General features: G+C 47.0%; 1 protein-coding gene across 12 annotated transcripts in view; it reads right to left on the reverse strand.

Moving 5' to 3' along the window:
• MARK2 (microtubule affinity regulating kinase 2) overlaps positions 1–21,222 on the reverse strand; it is a 105,706-nt gene that overhangs the window by 54,703 nt on the left and 29,781 nt on the right. The window contains exon 1 of one of the 12 annotated variants that reach the window (XM_065552983.1): positions 19,945–20,146. The exons of 9 other annotated variants lie outside the window; for them this stretch is intronic. In XM_065552983.1, the coding sequence (XP_065409055.1) occupies positions 19,945–19,980 (36 nt within the window). In that variant the 5' untranslated portion in view covers positions 19,981–20,146. Of the gene's footprint in view, positions 1–19,940; positions 20,147–21,222 lie in introns of those variants that run through there. 2 more of the 12 variants (XM_008179668.4, XM_005305561.5) reach the window with 2 other exon arrangements.

Consider the following 21,222-nt stretch of genomic DNA (forward strand, 5'->3'; position numbering starts at 1 on the left):
AATGCACTGGAAGTCTGCACACAACCGTAACTATAGCAAACACTCTAATGCAACTTCATCAATAGAGGGAGAGCAAACAAGGCCCAGACAACAGAGAACAAACAGTTCTAGTGGAGTTTGAGAGGAAGCAAAGAAATTGGGGAAGGTCATTCCAGGTGACCAGAACTGCAGAGGAGGCTCTTGCACTGACAACCAAGAGAGCATTGGAAAGAGTAAAAGAACCGAGTGCTAGAAAATCCAAGGTGAGAAGGGTGGCCTTTGAATGGTCTTATCCTGACCAGGGTCCTACGGCATTACTTTGTTTATTCTTCTATTTGAAGCTACTACTGCCAAACAGGAGAAGAAGAGAAGAGAATTTTCCCTCTGCCAGGCCAAAGTGCAGGCTGGACCACACTGAGTTTAGTCATATCAGCTGTTTTGCAGGATCTACTGAAGAGCCAAGTGTGAACCAGCTGGGTGGCACCCACTGCCCTTGGATGAGACTCTCAGGCCCCATCTAGTCCACAACTGCTCCTTCAGTGCAGTTCCAAGGCTCTACACAGCCTAGCTTTAAATGTCCCAAGCAATGGGGCTTCAGCCTCTTCGCCAGGAGATACGTCAGTGTCTAGACTTGAGACTTCCAGGGGAAGCCCCAACAGCCATTGCAATCTATACTTATGATCTTTTCCGCTTCCAGAATTCTTCACAACTATGGATTTTTGCTCCCAGGAGTGGGTGTTTAAAGCAGGGACAAAATCCAAGTGTCAGCACAGAACAAGGCACCAGATGCCACATTTCTCCAGATGTTGCTTTACTGTGGACTGACATAAACGGGCCAAGGGTGCTGAGTCAGTCAAGGTCTGAATCTCTGAAGTCAAAATCTACTCAACAGCGTCTTCTTTCAGAACACTCAATGACAGCTCCCAGTGTGATGCTGTGGAAAAGAGCTAGTGTGATTCTTGATGTATGAAGTGGGGAGCAGGAAGTAGGAGCAGAGAGGCGATTTCATCTCTGGATACACCACTGGTGAGACTGCACCCAGTTCTAGTGTCCAAATTTTAGAATGGATGTTGAAAAAACGGAGAGGGAGCAGAAAAAGAATAAAAAAATGATTTGATGGTGAGAGGAAAAGCCTTACAGTGAGACGCTTAAGCTAAGACTGAGTTCTTTATCCAAAAGATTGAGAAGTGACTTCATCACAGTGTACAAGTACCTTCGCAAGGAGAAAATACTGGGTACAAAAGGGCAGAAAAAGGCATAACAAGAACCAACAGCTGGAAGCTGAAGCCAGACCCATTCAGATTAGAAATAAAGCATCTTTTAACAGAGCAGGTGACTGATCATTGAAAAAACTCCCAAGGGAAGTGGTGGATTCTCCATCTCAAATCCAGTCTGGATGTCATTCTGAAAGATGCTTCAGCCTAACTCAAGCTACTGGACTGAATACAGGGATTAGGGGGAAAACACTTCAGCCTGTGAAAAACAAGAGGTTAAACTGGATGATTTAATGGTCCCTATTAGCCTTAAACTCTGTGGATCTGTTATGTTTATCTGAGGCTTTGTTTACCTCCAAGGCATACCTGAGGGGATGTTAGGGGATGTCTACACTGGTGCTTCCTCAGCAAAACTTTTGTCGTTCAGGAGCGCTCTCCTACCGACAAACAGCGGCTACACTGTGTGGCTTTTAGCGGTACGGCTGTAGTGGCACAACCGTGTCACTAAAAGCCTCGCAGTGTAGCCAAAGGCTTTGTTTCATTAGTTAACTGTGGTTCATTGACCACTGGTGGCCTGATGGAAAGCTGGATAGGTGGCGGGTCATATAGGATATATTTCCACATTCAAGAAAGCTAAAAACACATTGCTAAGGTTGCTTTTCCAAAGTACCACAGGGATGTTCTTTGAACCCCTCCCACTGGTGAAGGAGACCATGCAACCCTGAGCAGGAGGGGAAGCGTCTATTAAGACGTGCCCCACATCCTGACAAAGTTAACTCATTCTTATTTGGATCGAGCACCAGATACTGGCAATAATGAGCACAGAGAGGTTTGTAAACCATTCTGTTCCAGCTGCCATCAGGATGTAGAGTCTGAGGTGATGCATGCAGACTCTCCAGCAACTTGCCTTACCCTGTTTTCACCTTGAAGCCCAACCCAAAATAGGAATACACTGCCCATGCTAGATGTACAAGACAAGGAGGACATCTGGATCACTGGAAGGCAGCATTTGGTGAGAGGCTTTAAAAATACAGCTGCCCGTGATCAGCTTATTCTGAGGTAGCATCACACATACAGGTTGTCGGATAGGCAATTTTGCATTGAAGCATCATATCTGGCCCCTGGATTTCATAATCGTGTTTTAAGGGACACTATCAACTTAATGATGCTACTGCTTGGAAATGTTTACCCTTCTTTTAGCTATCACTGAGATGACTGATTACTTTTGTTTACTTTGTGCATGTCACAGCACTTGGTACACGGTCTGCTTCACCATTAGCTGGAGGTAGCCATTTCCCGGGGGGTGGGTCTTTCAGAAGGTAGTGAGAGAATTGGGGGTTCGAGTAGGAAAAGGTAACTGCAAAAAAAAAAAAAAAATTTAAAAATCACATGCATTGGCAAGAAGATTCAGGGCAAGTGTTGCACCTGTAACCGTCTTAAACTGCCTAGATTTCAGGTTGGTGCCCCTTTTATGTGCACAAATGCCTTAGATTAGTTCCTAAACCTCAAAAAAAGGATTAGATATGTAATAGATAATGAGAACCTATAGTCACAGGAGAGTGAGTACGAAAAATGTGTAGTGATATAAATCTTCATGCTTCAGAGTGGAAACCGGTTGCTGATTGACAGGGTTTAGGAGGAAAGTTCTGTTTGGGGCAGCTTATTTCATAACTGTCCACTGCAGGGTTTCTTGCTGATACCTCCAAATTTCATCCATGGATCTCACAGCATTTTGCAGAAGTCAGTATTGTTATCCCCATTTTACAGATGGGGTAACTGAGGCACGGAGAGGCAGAGTGATTTCCCAGAGTCCCCAGTCAGGCCTGTGGTAGAGCTGGGAACAGAACTCAGGTCACAGTCCAGCACGCTCTCTGCTAGACATAGACAGAACCGCTGTCTGGAGATTTGTACATTCCTCCGCTAGTCAGATAAACTAAACGTCAACTCAGTGCTGGTCTATACGAGAAAGTGTAACCCAAGGTGATAATTTAAACAGATTGCATTAAGCCAGTGAAAATTTCTTGTGGATGCTCCAATTTAGGTTTAAAAGGTGGCTTTTTGGAGGTTTAGCTTCAGATGACTAGGAACAGATTTAGGATAAACCTTTCCAAAAGCATGGACGTGACCTAAGAGCCTCCATCCTGTCAAGAGCCAGGACTCCTCAAAGAACTCCACTGCACTTTTGAGAATGGAACTTGGGTACTTTGAAAAACCTGACCCTCAAGCTAACCCAAAAGAAGCCATTTTTAAATCAAATTAAGAGTGTCCACACAGACGCCTGCACCAGATTGAAAATAAACTTAGCGAAATGCAATTTTCCCCTTAAGTTTCACTCCCATTCCAGGACAAGGAGACCATTGTAGGGGATAACAATTCAGCAGAGCAAACCAATGTTTAAACACATTGTAAACTGTTTGGAGTAGGAGATCTCTCTTATCTGTACAAAGCCTAGCACAATAGGGTCCTGGTTCACGACTGGGCTCACAGGTGCTACCGGAATATAAATAAAGGCACAAACAAGGCAGAGATTGGGACCAGAGAGTCATGGCATGAAGCCAACACTCCTCTTCCTCGGTTCGGTTTTGGGTTGGAGGGAAGACGTTTCCGAGAGTCAGGTTACCACTTCCTGCACTAAAGTGATCAGGTTATGCCACCTGCTTCAGGCTCCTCACAGTAGGACAAGTGTGACTAGCCCTGACTAGCATCCCTGGGAAGATTACACACAGTGACAGCAATGAGTGCAAAGCTCAGGATTGTCAAACTGAAATACCTCTCGCTTGACTGGTTACTCTCAGAGCTGTTCCCTCACTGACTCAGCACAACGAGGAGGAGAGGCCAGGACATGACATGGCTTCCCTGGAGGCTGAATTAAACACCACTGCTCCAAGGCAGGATTCACAGCACTCTCAATGAGGTGTTGCTCGCAGATTATCTTCTCCCTTTTCCAGGAAGTCTGGATCTGATGTTTGAACAGTCAGTGGACTGCCACAGGTCTCTGTTACCACAGTAACGCAATATGCCGTCAGTCACTCCGGCAGAGAGATTAGCTCAGGATACCTCTTCACTAGAGTGTTAACTTGGGCTCTCATCCAAGGATTCCTCCCATTCCCACCACCCGGTCTACACATAAATCCCTCTCACCCAAGCTTCGTGTGCTTTCAAGGGGGGCTGGCTGGCCCCTCCTGGCCTATAGGCTAAAACCCAAGTGAGGCTTCTACTCAGGCTGGTAAGCGGTTCACTTTGCACTGAGGATGCAGACTAACTCACTCAAGTGCTGATCACTGTACAGTCTCTTTCCCACAATTCCCCCCACATGCCCAGGACAGACTTCTCCCACAGTTCACTGGGGAAGAATCAGAATGGCTCAAGCTCATCACAGCATATGCCCCCAGAAGTCCTAGTCACACATGGAGAAGTGCAGCACCACTGAGGACAGAATCACTTGGGTTGGGCTTTGCAGGGTGGGGGCTCGCACCAAGGCTAGGTTAACATGGGTGCTCAGACTCTAGTGCCCATCACCCATGTTAACTCGACAGTGAAGTCATACCCTCAGGGAGATTAGAGGCGAGGCTTCCTGCCTCATTATTAGTTCAAATCCAGCTAGTGACAAATCACAAGTGAAGGCTAGTTGGGTGGCCAACAGAAAAGGCTCTACTGATCTCAGTCCAGTTCCTACCATGACATGTAAGTGTGTGTGTGAGAGCAAGAGAAAGAGATACACACAGAGTCTACTGGTATAACTGGTCCTTCTCTGACAGAGGCTGCCAGTAAACGTCACGGAGCCCCATGACATCATCACAAGGCACACATTAACCTCTCCAAACCTCAAGGTACAATGGGGACCTGCTTGAGGTCAGTCAGCCAGCAGAACCCTGCCACTAAGTAACAACCCCCAAGATTAAGCTTCCAACCCCCTTGTGCTGCTGTTCCCTCCCCCTGCCAACCTGGTTACTGCAATAAGTGTCCATCTCCTTATTATACCACCTTCCCTTGCATCCCTTGCTCCATGCACACGTCCAAAGAGAGTTAATAAGAGATAAAGCCATTACTTCTGGCAGGAGAGGGGCACAAATAGAGTTTATGCCTCAATTAAAAATCACTCGCTAAAATAAAGAGAGAAAATACTCCGAGCAAAGAGTAACTGAATTTAGAAGAAACCTCAAGCCAGCTTTTCTGGGACAGCAACCACTCTTGCAGACCAGCTGTATTATGCAGAAATAATCAAAAATGAGGAATAGCCTTGCCTGTTGTACGATAGGATCTAGGAATTCTAATGTAATTACTTCTAGGAGAATGGCCTGAAAAACCTTCTACTGGGACAGCTGCAATTGTCTCTATTCCCAACGTGACTCTGCTACATACAGGCTGGTGCTTTGAAATGTGTGAAGCACCATATTCTAGGTACAATTCTATTTGTTCCAGAACAGAGGGGGAAGGAATGGGCTTTAACAGAAACCTCATTTGAAATCCCAATATACCCTTCAGTTATAAGAACCTACCACCCCCAACTTCCAATTATTAGCATTTATATTGTAGTAGCACCTAGAAACTTCAGTCATTGTGCCAGGTGCTGCACAAAGACATTGACAGGCCCTGCCCAAAGATCTTAAAATCTAGGAGACAAAACATACTAAGTGGATGAGACCAAATGAACAGGCTGGCACACAACTCTTAGCCAATTGGGAGCCGGGATCACAATTCAGTTACTGGTGAAATCAAGTGGGCAGAGTTTTCATAGTTGTGTGGGAGTGTGTAAGGAGTGCATGGGTCCAATTTGTGCCATGCATGTCTCAGATTAAATGCCAAGTCCATCTTGCAAAGAAAGAAAGGAACAAAATGATTATGGTATTTGTATGGCCTCCATTGCCATAGCACCTGACAATCTTCAGTGCATTCATCCTGACACCACAGGGAGAGAGGGGAGTGCTATTGCTTGCTAAGGCTCTAGGCACTACTACAATATAATAATCCATTTAGTGTTACAGTAGGGAAACTGAGGCACCGAGATTAAGTGACTGCCCAAGGGTCGGTAGCAGAGCAGGGAACTGAATCCAGGTCTCCCAACCCCCTAGCCATTGGGCTATCCTTCCATTCCAACATTGTACAAAGTACAGAGTGTCAACTGTGCAGACGGCAGTTATTCTGCAGGCTTCTCTTCACTTACTCTCTCAAAGATCTCCACATGAGCTTACCTGACTGTTGATGGTAAGTATTTCATAGAGTTTAAATCCAAAAGGGACCATTAAGATCATATAATCAGACTTCATGATTACCACAAGCCAAAGAATATCACCCAGTTACTCCTGTATTGAGCCCAAGTAACCATAGGCAGTGGGTATAACAGCAGTGCCCAGGACAGATTTGAAGGGGAGGATGCCTGTCACGTAAAGACTAAGCAGGTTCCAGGTGCAGCATTAAAGATAGCATGGAGAAGTGAGTGAGAGGAAGATAAGAGTGAGTGGTTAGGTGTCAGAAGCTAGGAAAACAAAGGGACACGATGCTGTGGGAAAATAAAAGGAGATCAGATGGAGACTGAAGGAGAATCATGTAGCGCCACCAGGATTAGGAACACTTGCTGTGGAAGGCAGGAAGCAGGCAGTGGAGAGATTCCAAGCACCATGCTATCATCATTGTTGGTATTACAGGAGCACCTAGGAGCCCCATTGTCTTAGGCACTCTGCAAACAGAACAAAAAGACAGACCCTGGGCCAAAGAGTTTATAATCCAAGTACACCTGGTTCAATAGTAGCTCCGAGGGCAGGAAAAGTAGAAATCTACACTATCCAAAAGCACCCAAACTCTTGGGTTCCCTTGGAGAGAGACATGGCCTAAACACAGGAATTCCTGTCTTCTAGGCCTATCTTCCTAGCCCAGTTCAGACACCAACTGTTTCCCCAGGCCCATGGGTGAGTCATGAAGGCTGCATGCCTTAGCATTACCATCCGAACAATGGGGATAACGGTAGGCATGCCAAGGATTAGATCATGTTTACACAAGGTGTGGAAGAGGAGGAATGTTGGATGAGAGCTAACGAGCACAAGACTTGCCTTCGAAAACTCCTGACGCCAATTCTCTCCTTTTAAAACTCCAACAGCTGGCACCATAGCTCTGCAGAACACACAGTTTGACATCGCAGTGAGATGAACAGATACCCTCCCTCCAAGCGGCAGGGGGCAGTCAGTCAAGCCCAGAGGAGGTTACACATGAGCGTTTATGCTGCAAGCTTAGCACTGTGCTGCATTGACGTTTCAGACTCTGATGCAAGGACTACTTTTGGATAGCAGCAAGCGTTCTCGCCATTGTTTACAGTACTCTTGCAAGGGGCACAGCTCTTCTAATTTTTTATTCAATTTTTACCATAAGGGCTTATCAGATGCCTCAAGTCAATGAAATGATAAATAGCTTCCTCCAGACAAGCACATTCCACGCAGCTAGCCAGCGGGCTGGTTAGCAGTCTAGAACTGCTGACAACAGCACTGTGGAAGAACCATCCTTAGCAACAGTGCCCTGGCTGCAAGTGCTCAGCTCATAACACCAGGGAGAGTGGCTAGTGGTTAGAGCACAGGGACTATGGACAGGACTTCTGGGTCTAAAGACTCCCTGTGTGATCTTCAGCAAAACACCCTCCCCCCCTTTGTGCCTCTGTTGCTCAATCTGTAAAATGGAGGGAGATGATCACCCCACCGCAAAATAAGGGGAAATCCTCAGATAAAAGGCACTACAGATGTTTAGCATTACTAGGCTGGGTTGGCTGTAGCTGTTACAGTGGACACTCTGGTCATTACCCTACTCCCAAGTTGAGATATTTTCGTAGGTGACTGACTCCATTTCATTCTGAAGAGCTGTCACATGAAACTTTGCAATGACAACATAACCAACACTTTGGCCTTCTCCACAAAGGATCACACAGTGTCTTACAACGTCCCTCTGAGGAACAGAGCTATCCTGCTCATTGTACAAACAAGGAAACAACGGGAAAGAAAGGGGAATTCACAGAGGAACAGAACCCAAGTATCCTAACATCCAGAGCCTTCCTCTAACCATTAGACATACTCATTCCCCACACCACATGGAAACCCAGAAAATAACCCTAGTTTCTGAGAGCAAAAAGAAATGGCGTTGGGGGATATTTAAAAACAGACACTGGGGTGAGCTTTGCTTCTACTGCCTTGAATGGGCAGCTGCAGCAAAATGCCTGCAGCACTGAGCCATAGAGACGGTGGGAAACCTCTTGTTGTGAGCATGTCAAGCAACAAAACTGCCCATTGTTACTATGTGCTGTGGCAGATTTGATTTATTGTGACAGGCGTGTCCAAGAATAACCCATTATCCCCATAGCTGGCTACCGCATCTATATGGACCAGGCACTTCCTGCACAAAGGGGGTTTTCAGCCTGCCCCTCAAGTGCACAGACAGGTAAGCAGCAGAACGGTAACACAGCTACATTAACGCTATTTCCTCGCCTACTTTAAAATCAGTGTCTGCCAAGGTAAAGAGACAAACCTAAGGAAGCCCTAGAGCCAAGTTTGCAAGAAAACCTCAGAAGAGGGAGAGAGGAAGGCACAGAATTGAAAATTTTATTAAGATGTTAAAAAAAGTGAACGGTACAGAGTTTAAGCATAGAAGTTTGTTACTACAACAGGCCACAAACCTACAATGGGGCGGGGGGCAGCCTCCATCAAGAATGGAGGCCTGAAGGAGGGGGAAGACAAAGGAAAAACGTGAAGTTAACGCCAGCCACAGCTCATCCTTTTCCAAACTGGGTGCATTATGCATCTGAAAAATAGCTAAATACAGAAAACTAAAAATTAATTTTATACAGCATTCCTCACAGCATTTGGAGTATGTTCTGCTGCAGCACGTATGTCCCTTGCTCTCTTACTATGGGAGGGCTCCAAGCTTCCTCCAGTAAAGCTACCTTCCACCTCTCTTGATCTTTTCTCCCCCTTCTACTCCAGGCTTATTCTGCGTTAAAATTAAGCCACAATTCGCTGCAGTGCCCACAGACCGTTTGCAATCCAAGTATATTTTGCTTCACTCTTAGTCTCTATGTAGGGGGGCCGAGAGGAGAGAAAGACACCAGGTGAGAGAGACCAACAACGGGTGAGGGGGTGAGATAGAGAGAGAGAAGTGAAACTGATGAGGGAACACACTGGGCCCTGCCTGCTGGCACTCTGGGGAGCATGATTCTAGTCAGTTTTGCTTGCTGACAGCTGGCGCTGCCTCAAAACAGATGCACTCTTCTAAAGCCTTTGCGCCAGATTTTTTATATATTTTATTTCTTCCTCTCATTCCATCAGCAAGGGATTAACAAGGTTCAGGTCTGATTCCAGTGGCCTGGAAATGGTAAAATATTTATATATGGGCCTATAAAATAAATCCTCCGTACTTGAGCATTCCATTTAAAAAAACCCACCTTTTACTGAGGAAAAAATAATAATAATAATTGGTACTAATACAAGGTTAATTAAAAACATCTCAGCACTCGCAACTCTAGACTCACAGCTTGAAAAACATGAGGGTGCGGGGAAGAGACTATGCAAAAGGCACCTTAATTGAGAATACCCTGCCCTAAATTGTCTGCAGTCGTGTTGTAGCTGTGTTGGTCACAGGATATTAGAAAGACAAGGTGGGTGAGGCAATATGTTTTCCTGGACCAACTTCTGCTGGTTCTTCTTCAGGTCTGTGTAGCTCGAAAGCTTGTCTCTCTCACCAGCAGAAGTGGGTCCAAGAAAAGACATTACCTCACCCACCATGTCTGTCACAAGTACCCATATATGCAAATCTAAAGTCAATGAACTCAGAAACAACGGTGTCTAATCTGAAGGCATGACCAGAGGAATAGTCCCACTGATACACAGGACCCTAACCTCTACACCTTTTAAAGCCAAAACAAGAGCAACCACATCAGTGTGTGGGCCCAGGAAGATCAGTTACCATTTTACAGGCATTAACTGGGGAGCACTTAAGAGTAAGAGTCAGGAGATAACTCCATTGATTTGCAGTTTTGGGGGAGGGGACAGAGGTAGGAAGTGAACAGCTAATATGGGGAATCTTCAAATATTTTCCTGCAACCATAGACAAGTGGAATCATAGCTGGAGTCGTGTCTACACTACAGACTCTGCCAGCAAGCTCTGTTGGTCGGGGCATGATCCCCGACTCACACAGCTGTGCCAACAGAAGACCCTAGTGTAGGCACTGCTATATTGGCAAAATTGTGCTTTTACTGGTCTAGCTTGTTTCATGCAGGAGGGATGGAATAAGCTACACCAGAAAAAGCTTTAAGGGGAGAGTGCTTCTTCTACAGATATGGCCTTAGATTTCTTACAGAATTGTAACACTGGAGCCTAACTCATTATGGTAATGGGAGGGAGCGCTGCCTGGTGGTTAGAGTGAAGAACTAGGAATGAGCTCCTGGATTCTATTACTGACACCACCATTAACTCACAGCATCCTTTTGCCCTGCTATATAATGGCAATAGCGCCCCACAGGCAAGCTATGGGACCTCATTTGTCAATGTTTGCAAAGTGGTCCACGGTCTGACAAAAGGACTAGAAAATGGATTCCCCCCCTTCAGAATTGAGAACTCAGTCTCCCAGTTCTTTACGTACAAAGGGTCCAGTGTGTGTCCAATGCTGAGCTCTCCCCAGGGAAGTATGAGCAAACCTGAGCTTGGAGATCTATTTGGTCCCTGATGCAGTAATACTATTGCTACTTTCGATTTGCATTAGCAGCCTCTGGACATCTGCTGTCCTGTTTGTGTGTTCACCGCAATAACAGCTTCAAAGGGATTTTTCCAGTACCTCCAAAATATCACCACTGGGGGCTGGTAACCGTGCAACCAAGCATTCACTATCACATACTCTGTGTCAGGTTGTTTTGCCCAGACCAGTTTAGAACTCGAGTTAAGTTCTCTATGGTCCAGCCCTGTGGTTTCATTGTTGTTTAATAGATCTCATACTGAGATCACACATCATACACATGAGAAATATCAAAATAAGGGGCAATTTTGGCACTTACATATCTCTGAAGACTGGTTCTCAGGCAGTTCCTCTGACAGACTTTCCACCTGAAGAGTTTAAACTACTGACACTCTTTTCTGGTAAAACAGATTTGCAGACACTCAGTGCTTAAGCCCCACGACTCATACTGCATGCACCACAACAGCACCTTCCACACTGTACCATTGTTACAAGGAGCTCTTTATTAGTATTAATTCAGCCTCAACGTCCCTGAGGAATGTTATGCCCATTTTACAAATGTTTCAACTGGGTCAGAGAGAGAGAATAGGACAGACTTGCCTGACATCACATAGTGAGGCAACAGCAAAGCTGGGAATAAAATCCAGGAGATCTGATTCACAGTCCTCCTTCCCCCAACCCTGGTTCTAATCCACTAGCCCACACTCCTCTTACAGAATTGGAAATAGAACCCAGAAGTCCTGACTCCCAGCCCAACCATCTTGCTCTAACTGGCTGGAAGTTAAAGTCGGACACATTCAAATTAGAAACAAGGCAGAAGAATTCAGCCATGAGAGTCATTCATTGGAACGAACTCCCAAGGGAACTGCTGCATTCTCCATCTCTTGACGTCTTTAATCCAGACTAGATGCCTCTCTGGAAGATGCTTTAGTCAGACAGAAGTTACTGGGCTCCATACAGTAGTAACTGGGTGAAATTCTCTGACCTGTGGTACACAGGAGATCAGACTAAATGATGTAATGAACCCGTCTGGCCTTAAATTCTAGGAATCTAACCAGTAGAGTCCACTTCCTTCCTTGGGCAGGAATGGAGCACAGGAGCCTTGACTCTCAGTCCTCCCTATTTAACCACTAGCCCACATTCCTTCAGTGGGAAATTTCTCACAGGTTCAAGAGGTTTTAAGGAACCTTAGGATACTATGGGGAATCCAGGCAGAACTCTTCCACTGTAGTAGAGAGCAGAGAAAAAGCTGCTATTGAAGCAAACTGTCAGCGAGATTTTAGAGCCAATGAGACTTGCATAGGGATAATAGAATCCACTTAGAAACCCAGTGGGAATGTTTTGTGATATGTGATTTAGTACAGCCCTAATCCACCTGCTGGTCTGGGACAGATACCTAACAGCGACAGCACAACTTCCCTGTGGAGCAACAATGGCCATACTAAGTATAAGCTAAACTTATTTCAACCAGAACTGAGAACTGTAACCAATTCACTGCTTTTTCACAGTAGGGAATCTGGATATAGACGAGTGACATTTGCAGAGGGGAACATACACAGCAAGGCTTGTAAACATGTCAACACTGAGGTGGCTAAACGAGGATTAGCCATTAACGTGGCTCAGGCCAAAGTGAGTTCAACTGTAGCTGGGAGAGTGTTGGGTTTGTCAGTTTCTGGTGTGAAAAGCTTCAGCATTGGGGGTAAACTATTCCACAGTTGCTATTATTTGGCTAGGCAGCAATATTGACGCACACTGGACACCTCTGGCCATTAGAGAACATAGCTGTAACTAACAGTTGTTCTCTCAATGTGAGCAGGTCCAGAATTTTACAGCCATACCAGATTCTAAATCCAAACTACCCTTGTTTGTTTAAACCCTCCGAACCTCATTTCAAACCTTGCCCAAGGACTCCTATTTGTATAATCCCCAAAGGAGTATGTCTCATCTGTACTATTGTATGTCACCCAGAATTACTTTAGAATCCTGTATGAGTACTGTCCCAGGCATTGTACAGACACAGTGAGACAATCCCTGCCCTGAAGTGCTTACAGTCCAAATAGACAATGCAGTCAAAGGGCAGGGAAGGGAAACAGAGGCACAGAGTAGCAAAATGACTTGTCCATGGTCACATGGCAAGTCAATGGCAGAACTTGGAATAAGACAGAACTCCATCTCCTAGTCCAGTGCTCTTGCCTCTGGATTAAACTGCCTCCCCACTGTATATCATGAGTACCTGAGGGCTGTGACACTTGTCTGACATGCACCTTCTTACACAAATCTTGTCAATTCTCCACATTACTAGGCTCTCTGCAGGAGTAACTGAATGATATCAGGCCTGTGTTATATAGGAGATCAGACTAGATAATCTCATGGTCCCTTCTAGCCTTAAAATCTAGGAATCCGTGTTTAGATGCTCTGGCACAGTGGTCACCAACCAGTCAATTGCGATTGACTGGTCGATCCTGGAGCCTCTGCCAGTCGATTGCAATTGCTGGGCCGCTAAAAGTCCGGTGGCGCAGCCGGGCTCAGGCAGGCTGCCTGCCTGCCATGGCCCCACGCCGCTCCCAGAAGCGGCTGGCACATCTCTGTGGCCCCTAGGGGCGAAGGGGAGGCGGCTCCACGCGCTGCCCTCGCCCTCAACACTGTCTCTGCAGCTCCCGTTGGCCAATTCCCGTTGGCCGATTCCCGGCCAATGGGAGCTGCAGGGGCAGTACTTGCAGGCGTGGGCAGCGCATGGAGTCCCGCTGCCCCTCTTCCCCCCAGGGGCCGCTGAGACATGCCAGCGGCCAGCCGCTTCTGTAGTAGTGTGGGGCCATGGCAGGCAGCCTGCTTGAGCCTTGCTGCGCTGCCGGCCGGGAGCTGCCTGTGGTAAGCGCCTCCCAGTCGTAGTCTACACCTCACACCCGCTCCTGCACCCCAATCCCCTGCCCCAGCCCAGAGACCCCTCCTGCACCAAACTCCCTCCCAGAGCTCACACCCCTCACTCCTGCATCCCAAACTCCTGCCCCAGGCTCAGCCAATGCACACCCCACAGTTGAGACTGTTACATTGATTTGTGACAATCGAAGGATTTTGGAGCTATAAACCACAAATGATACTAATAAAAAGTAAAATTCATGAAATGTCCAGTGGATTCTATGAGATTAAGTGCAGTGTGACTATATGACCCCTGCACCCAAACTCCCTCCCAGAGTTTGCACCCCCCACTTCTGCACCTCAACCCCTTGCCTCAGGCTCAGACCAGAGCCCCCTCTCACACTCTGAACCCCTCAGCCCCAGCCCAGAGCCTGCACCCCCTCCCACACCCCAATGCCCTGCCCCAGCCAGTGAAAGTGAGTGAGGGTGGAGGAAAGCGAGCGAGGAGGGAGGGGAGAATGGAGTGAGCAGGGCGGGGCAGATCCAGGGTTGATCTTAAATGCAAGAAGTGATCTTGTGCGCAAAAAGGTTGGAGACCACTGCTCTGGCATATAGTCTCTAGATGGTCCATGGTTCCTGCTTTAGAATTAGCAACATGAGACAGGCACCTGCCCATGATCCAGCTGCAGGGTACAGTGGAGACAACAGTCTGGAATCTTTGTTGACTCACCCTACATGCTCAGCTCCTCTCCTGCTGAAGCTTTGGCTGTGTTTGTCTTCCACAGTGTGGGCAAAGCGAAAAATCCTCATTTATGCAACACCCTCTTCCCAACCTTTTCTGCTTATTTAACCATCCCTCCCACTTGGTTCAAAAGGGAAATGAAGGCTTTGAAGATGACTGCATTATAGCATTTCCATGATCCAGACAATATTGGGTAAGAGTTTGTCTGTAATGAATTGACAAGACAAGACTTAAGATGCGACTACTAGAACTACTAATTTTTATATGACCAGCCTGAAGATATTTTATCATAGGCTATGTAAAAAACATCATCCTTGGAACTACCTACGCCCCTTACTTGTAAAATTCAGCTCTTATTTCATCCAGAAAACTCCAAGCGCTTTACAAAAGTATGTATGACGGCCCTCAGTTTAAAGACAGGGAAATGGAGATATAAAGAAGAAAGGAGTCCCATATGTCTTCCCTGTCCACTGTACTGAGCCAGCTCTGCACTCATTCACCTAAACACATGGTTAAATGCTAAAGAAAATGCAGAGCTACACTGTGCAGTGCCCAGCACAACAGACTCTGGTTGGTCCCTAGGCACTATAATAAACCTGGTTACTAATAGCTAGCTACCATGTGCTATTAATTGGAAGAGATACTCCCCCAGCTGATCCAATCCATGATATACACGGAGTATGGTTTAGTGGTCAGCACACCACTGGAAATCTGGACACCTGGGTTCCACCCTCAGCTCTGCCACCGATTCGCTGCAATACCTTGGGACTTCTCTCTGTGCCTATAAAACCGGGAGGGAAGTCAGTGAAGTTGCCATGCTGGAGCATAGGGAGCACTGTAAATTGCTTGTTCAAGGGGGTTATAGATGTGTCGAGTACTACTTATGGAGTGCTGTTCAGTATACATGGTGCTTTATGGACACAGGTCTCTGCCCCTCGTTAATAAGAGATGCTATTTGGCAGCCATGCTAAGGCCAGATGTATTTGGGCATAGGCACATGCTGATTAGTTAGAGCCACGGTGATAATTAGAACTGTGTACATTGGTACTCTGGGGCTAGCCCAGTTCCTTTGTTAACCTGGGGAGATACCAGCTGTAGTCAACAACTAACTGGCGAGGAGGCCGGGGAATGGAGGACAACTGTGTATGCACCACTCTGTTGGCGGCAGACTGCGTGCCAGCAATATGGGAACAGGCAGCTTGCCAAGCCTGCAGCTCTCACTCTTGGATATTCACAAACAGAGGCAGCAGAGGCACGGCAGCAAGAGAAAGGTCAGCGTCACTTCTCAGACAAATCTACCTGAACGTGGAGTCCCCAGTAGGCTGGGTGGGCAGCAAGAATCAGACATACCCTTGGTTCAAGATACCCACTCCACCACAGGCTAGAGAGAGGCAAAGTATATCCTACTCTTGATGTGTAGGCTCAGTTTGTGCCAATAGCATTTCTCTTCTTGATGGCAGTTTGCAACGTACCCAATATGGTAGACCCTGGAAATAAAACTTCCCATGGCTGCTTATGTATATAGCACCTGGTCTCCTGGAGGAAGGAAATTGTATGGCCTTATGAGGTGTGAACTCAGTATAACCCTTCTCTCATCCCCATCCGAAATTGCTTTGTTGCATACGCTACTGCTGCACACATATTAAGACCCGTTATCCAAGGAGTGTGCAGTCTTTTACAAACTTTAATTAAGCTTCTCAGCACTCTGGAAAGCCCAGAGCTTAGTAACCATATTGCCAATGGGTAAGCTAAGGCAGAGACGTGAAGCAACTCATTCAACCTTACTCAGCAAGACAATGGAAGAGCTGGGGTTGGACTCTGAGTCCCAGAGCTGAGGCTAGAATCCAGGCATCCTGACTCTCAGTTCCACCGTCTTCTAAGCTCTAGATCCTCCCTTCACAGAGTTGGGGATAGAACCCAGGCATCCTGACTCCCAACTGCCCTGCTTCAACCATTAAGCTGCACAGCCTCTGTTTGATGCAAGAACAAATCCATTTAAAAAAACCAATGAAACGATAACCGAAGTAAAAAATGCAGAGCCAGCATTGCTCTCCCTAGATCACGGCTCCTTGCAGTTTCCCTGAAAGGAATTCTGCACGAGTGTCTTTGGTGCACTGCAGACCAGACACCTAGAACAGTTTCTTAAGCATTATGCTTGTCCTTAATGTGAAGTCAAGCAGAGGGCCAGAAGAAAGACTGGTGGGATCGCAGCACACAGATAACTATGAAGTGGGATAAGATGTGGCAGGAAGAGAATTGGGACTTTTTAAAAACAACCTGAAATCTCAGTTCAAATTCCCCACTGTCAATGGCTCAGAGAAAAGGCATTCCACCTTGTAGCGCAGTGTAGCACTCCTAGCCATGCAACCAGAACAACTGCACCTGCCTCTCCTGCTGCCCTAATAATCAACCATTTGGGGAAGTGTCTTGTGTTTTCCCATGCACCAGTCACCTGAGGCACGCACCTACTCACAGAAAACCAGTGCTGCAGTACAAGCAGTGCTAGAAAGAATATGGGGCCCAGGAGGAGAAAGGGGAGCACAGAGTTGATTGAAGACTGCTCCAAACATACTGAAGAATCCATGATCCCCTCCACACTTTCTCTTGGTGCATTTTCCACATATAACCCCTCGCCCCCTACCTGTCCCCCACAAAAGCCGTCAATGGATCTTCCAGCCTCATCACTTCAGCTACACTCTGCAACACTCCTACTAAGATAGCTTAACTAGCCAGCTGATTGCTGTATCTCAGACTCCGACACCAACCGCATGGCTGGAAGATAACAGCGCTCACATGAACCCACGCAGGCACACTGTGCTCAACTTGTTTACAGGCAAAAGGATTAAAAACCTGAGGGGGGGGGGAGAAGAGGGTTGGGAGGAAGGGCGACAAAGGAAAGCCAAATCCCACCACACAAGCCATTGGGAGCTTTAGCAAGGAAATACCAAGAGGGCCCCCTACCAAGAGATCTTTCCAAAGCATAAAGCAGATACCTATCACCAGCACTTACTAGTATGCCAGATGCTGCTTAAGACCAAGTGACCTTGGAGTTATTGCTAAGTTTTCACAGCTCCTTGTGCTAACAAAGCAAGGTTACTGGGAAGCAAAACATTCTTCAGCGATAACTTGAGTAAAAAAAGCAGCACTGGCCAAGCGTCAAAGGAAACAAAGCAGATATTTGTGCTGGCTAAAGTGCCAAAGCCTGAGCTCCCTCAACTCCCATGGAAGGCAGAGGGAACTGCTGGTGCTCAGCACCTCTGCAGACCTTGGGCAGTATGTGTACCAAATCCCAGGAACTGCTTCCAATCACTACGGGGCATGGAGGCTGCTACTACAACGCCAAAAGGGCCCCTGAGCAGTCAGACTGCAAGCTCTCCAGAACAGAGACTCTCTCTCCTTACGTGTCTGGATGGCACCTGGTACAATAGGGCTCAATCTTAGTACTAGGGTAGCACCTGCAAGCCCCAACTGAGATCAGGGTCCCATTATGAGGTGCACTTTATTAATATTATGGTAGCACTTAAAGGCTCCAACTACTATGAATGCAGACACCTTAATGGACATCCGCAATCAATTGAGGCCCTCAGGGCAGTACGGGTGGTACACAATAATTGGGGCCCCTAACCTCAGTTGAAGCTTCTAGGGAATATTGTAGTACTATTACTACTAATGTGCACACCATAATGGGGGCCCTGATCTCAACTGGGGCCTCTAGTACTACCAAAATAAATATAAGGAACAAACATAAAAAAGCAGTGTTGTTGTAGCTGTGCTGGTCCCAGAATATGGGAGAGAAGGCACACACACCTCTCTGCAACATGTTCACTGAGTCTCCTTTCAGAAGTAACATGGCCTAACAGATTGAGTTTGGGGCCATAAATTCAATTCCTAATCCCCACTCTGACACAGACTGACTGCCAGAACGAGAGTAGAGTCACTTCACATGTCTCGCTTTTCTTGTCTACATACAGGGGAAATCCCCTACATCACAGGGATGTTTGAGGCTCAATTCATGCAGCCTTGCAAAATCCTACTTGCCACAGCGAGAATTATTTTTGGCTTAACAAATGAAGCTGTTTGTTGTCACCCTCATAATATAGTGCTAGAGATGAGATTTGGGGTTAGACTGGGGAGTTCTAAACAGGGCCGGCTCCAGGCACCAGACACCCAAGCACATGCTTGGGGCGGCACCTGGTAAAGGACGGAAGGGGGAGCACGGCACGGCGCAGCATTCCGCCGGGGGGGGGGCGCTCCGGCAGCGCAATGCTCGGCGGGGGGCGGCGCAGGGGTGGGTTCCGGCGGCGCTCGGCGGGGGCGGGCTCTGGGGGCTCGGCAGGGGGGCGGTTGTTCCGGCAGCGCTCGGCGGGGCGGGGGGCGCGGCTCGGCGCTCGGCAGGGGCTCGGGGGGCGGCACTTTTTTTTGCTGCTTGGGGCAGCAAAAAAGTTAGAGCCGGCCCTGGTTCTAAAAGCCTGAGTTGAAGGCACAGGGGCAAACGCCAAGGATTATTAGAGTAGCAGCCTGGTAACCAGCCACACAAAACAGCAGGCCCACACCACCTTGTCAAACTGCTACAAGTATGAACAGCACCAGGAGCATGTCCACTCAATGAGACGAGCTGGTGTCCTCCTACAGAATGAGCGTACAGGCAATATGGAGGACCAACCCAGCCTTGCTAGGATCCTACCTTTTGACTCTAGGGAGTTTCAAACATAACACGCTGAGCATTAAGCCATCTCCCAGGTTTTGCATGACTGCAAGTGGGAAAAGACTGAGTGTGTGAATTATTCACCACCACCGAAATAACATGGGGCCACACTCAGTTCTGCTGGTCAGACTATGCCATATATATCTATATCATCAATAAAAACAGCTGGAGATATAAAAAGCGCCATTATTGGTGAGACTGCACATGCTCCTTGCTCAAAGACTCCCATTTGGCACCCTAATTCCAATTCCACTGAAGCTTTTCCCCTGGCAGCTCCTATTATTATATCGTGATTTGCAGATTTCTTGGCTTCTAAGAACAAAGGGAAAGATTGAGGGTGTGCTGTTTGCACTGGGCTAATTAGAGGCTTTAATGTCATTCTGGTCAATAAGATCCCAGAGCAAAGGGGGGTGGCAGGGAGATGGAGTTGGAATGAACAAAGACAACTGAAAAATGCTTATGCCAGGAAAGAAATAACTGGTTTAAAGAAACTCAGTGTCCCATCAGGGGTTCTAAGAATAATTCTGACACACCCAGCCTACATGAAAGCTAGGGTGTTAGTTACAGTCTTGTCACTGAGAAATCCCAGCTTATTTCAGAGACAAAAAGGCAACACACCTTGCTGCTCCTATCACTTCTCAGGAGGAGCTAGAATAGGTGTGACAGCTGCAGTCTGCAAACACCCAGCTAGATCCAAAAAAGCACAACCCTGAGATGGCAATTAACTACAGTCCCACGTACTCACTAGCCCATTAATCTTCTTCCATATCGAGGCAGTCATCAGGAGCTGTTAGACAGGATAGCTCCCGATTCTCATGGCTGGTAACTCCGGTTTGTCCCAACTCCATACAAGAACTGAAAGTTACTTCCCTGTGCTGAGGCACCGCCCCTTCCTCCCCACCATGACATGGAGGGGAGGCAGGTTTGTTCTTAAAAAAAAAAAGAAAAAAAAAAAGGAACTTCCTGCAGCTGGGCAGTGCAGAGCAAAAGCATCTGCACCGTGAGAAACCTGGAAGCTGTGAAAATTAAACACACAGGGGAAAAACACACCCCATGATGGTGCTCTCTCCCCACCAGAAGAAGGCTGGCATCCTTCCAGGACCTCCACAAAAATTATCACGGAGGCGCTGTGATCAGGGCTGGGGCAGAACAGGAAGAAAGGGGAGACTTAGATCACAGGAGTGGGACTCAAAGATGGGTTGAGGAAGCACTGCAACTTAAGTGGTGCGAGGAAGTATTCCATGGTATCCCTGAGCAGCTAATGACCTGGCTTTCTAGAAGTGAAGAGCAATAAAAAGGGTGGACGCTCAGCACATCTCTGAAAATCAGGCCGCTCTAAAGCATCTTAAATTGAACACCCAAAAATCACTAGTCACTTTGGCAAAACATCAGCCAAAAGATTCTGATGGCTGAAAACCAAACAAGGTCACAGTTGGCAGTGTTCCCAATGTTGTACACCGCAGTTCCAGTCCCAAACAACTTAATCTCTAGTTCTCTATTTCTTTGGGTCTCCTTGGTTAACACCAGCCTCTCCCATCACCCTTTTAGTTCACATGATCTTAGGTCTTATCTTCAGCAACTGCCATCAGCATAATTTCTTCCCATTTCATTCTCCCTCTCAGCTGAGAGTTGTGCCTATGACTAAATTGCTTTCCCCACTTCTGCCTTTAGTTCTAACCTTCAAACCATTTTGAGGGAGACAGTTTATCTGGGAGACATCACAGAAAGAAGCTTTTACAATATCAGTCCCCAACCTAGAACAGTCATTTTAAGACTTCAAAAGCAGTTCTGGTCTTTGTTTTCAGAAATTCAGGGAATTTCAAGAGAAGTGGCAATGGTTTCATCCCAGGCTCCTCCAACCCATCCACAAAGACTGAGTGAGTGGCTCCCAAATACTTGCCCTTGCACATTCTTATCTGGGGCAGGCATTACCCAGAAAGGATGTGTGTGCGCGCAGAGTTTGCTTTTTCTCCCCAGCCACACCCCTTTACTGAGCCAACGACAGTAATCTGAACAGAGATTA

This window comes from Chrysemys picta, chromosome 7 (assembly GCF_011386835.1).
Source record: "Chrysemys picta bellii isolate R12L10 chromosome 7, ASM1138683v2, whole genome shotgun sequence".
In the NCBI taxonomy this organism is placed as follows: Eukaryota; Metazoa; Chordata; order Testudines; family Emydidae; genus Chrysemys; species Chrysemys picta.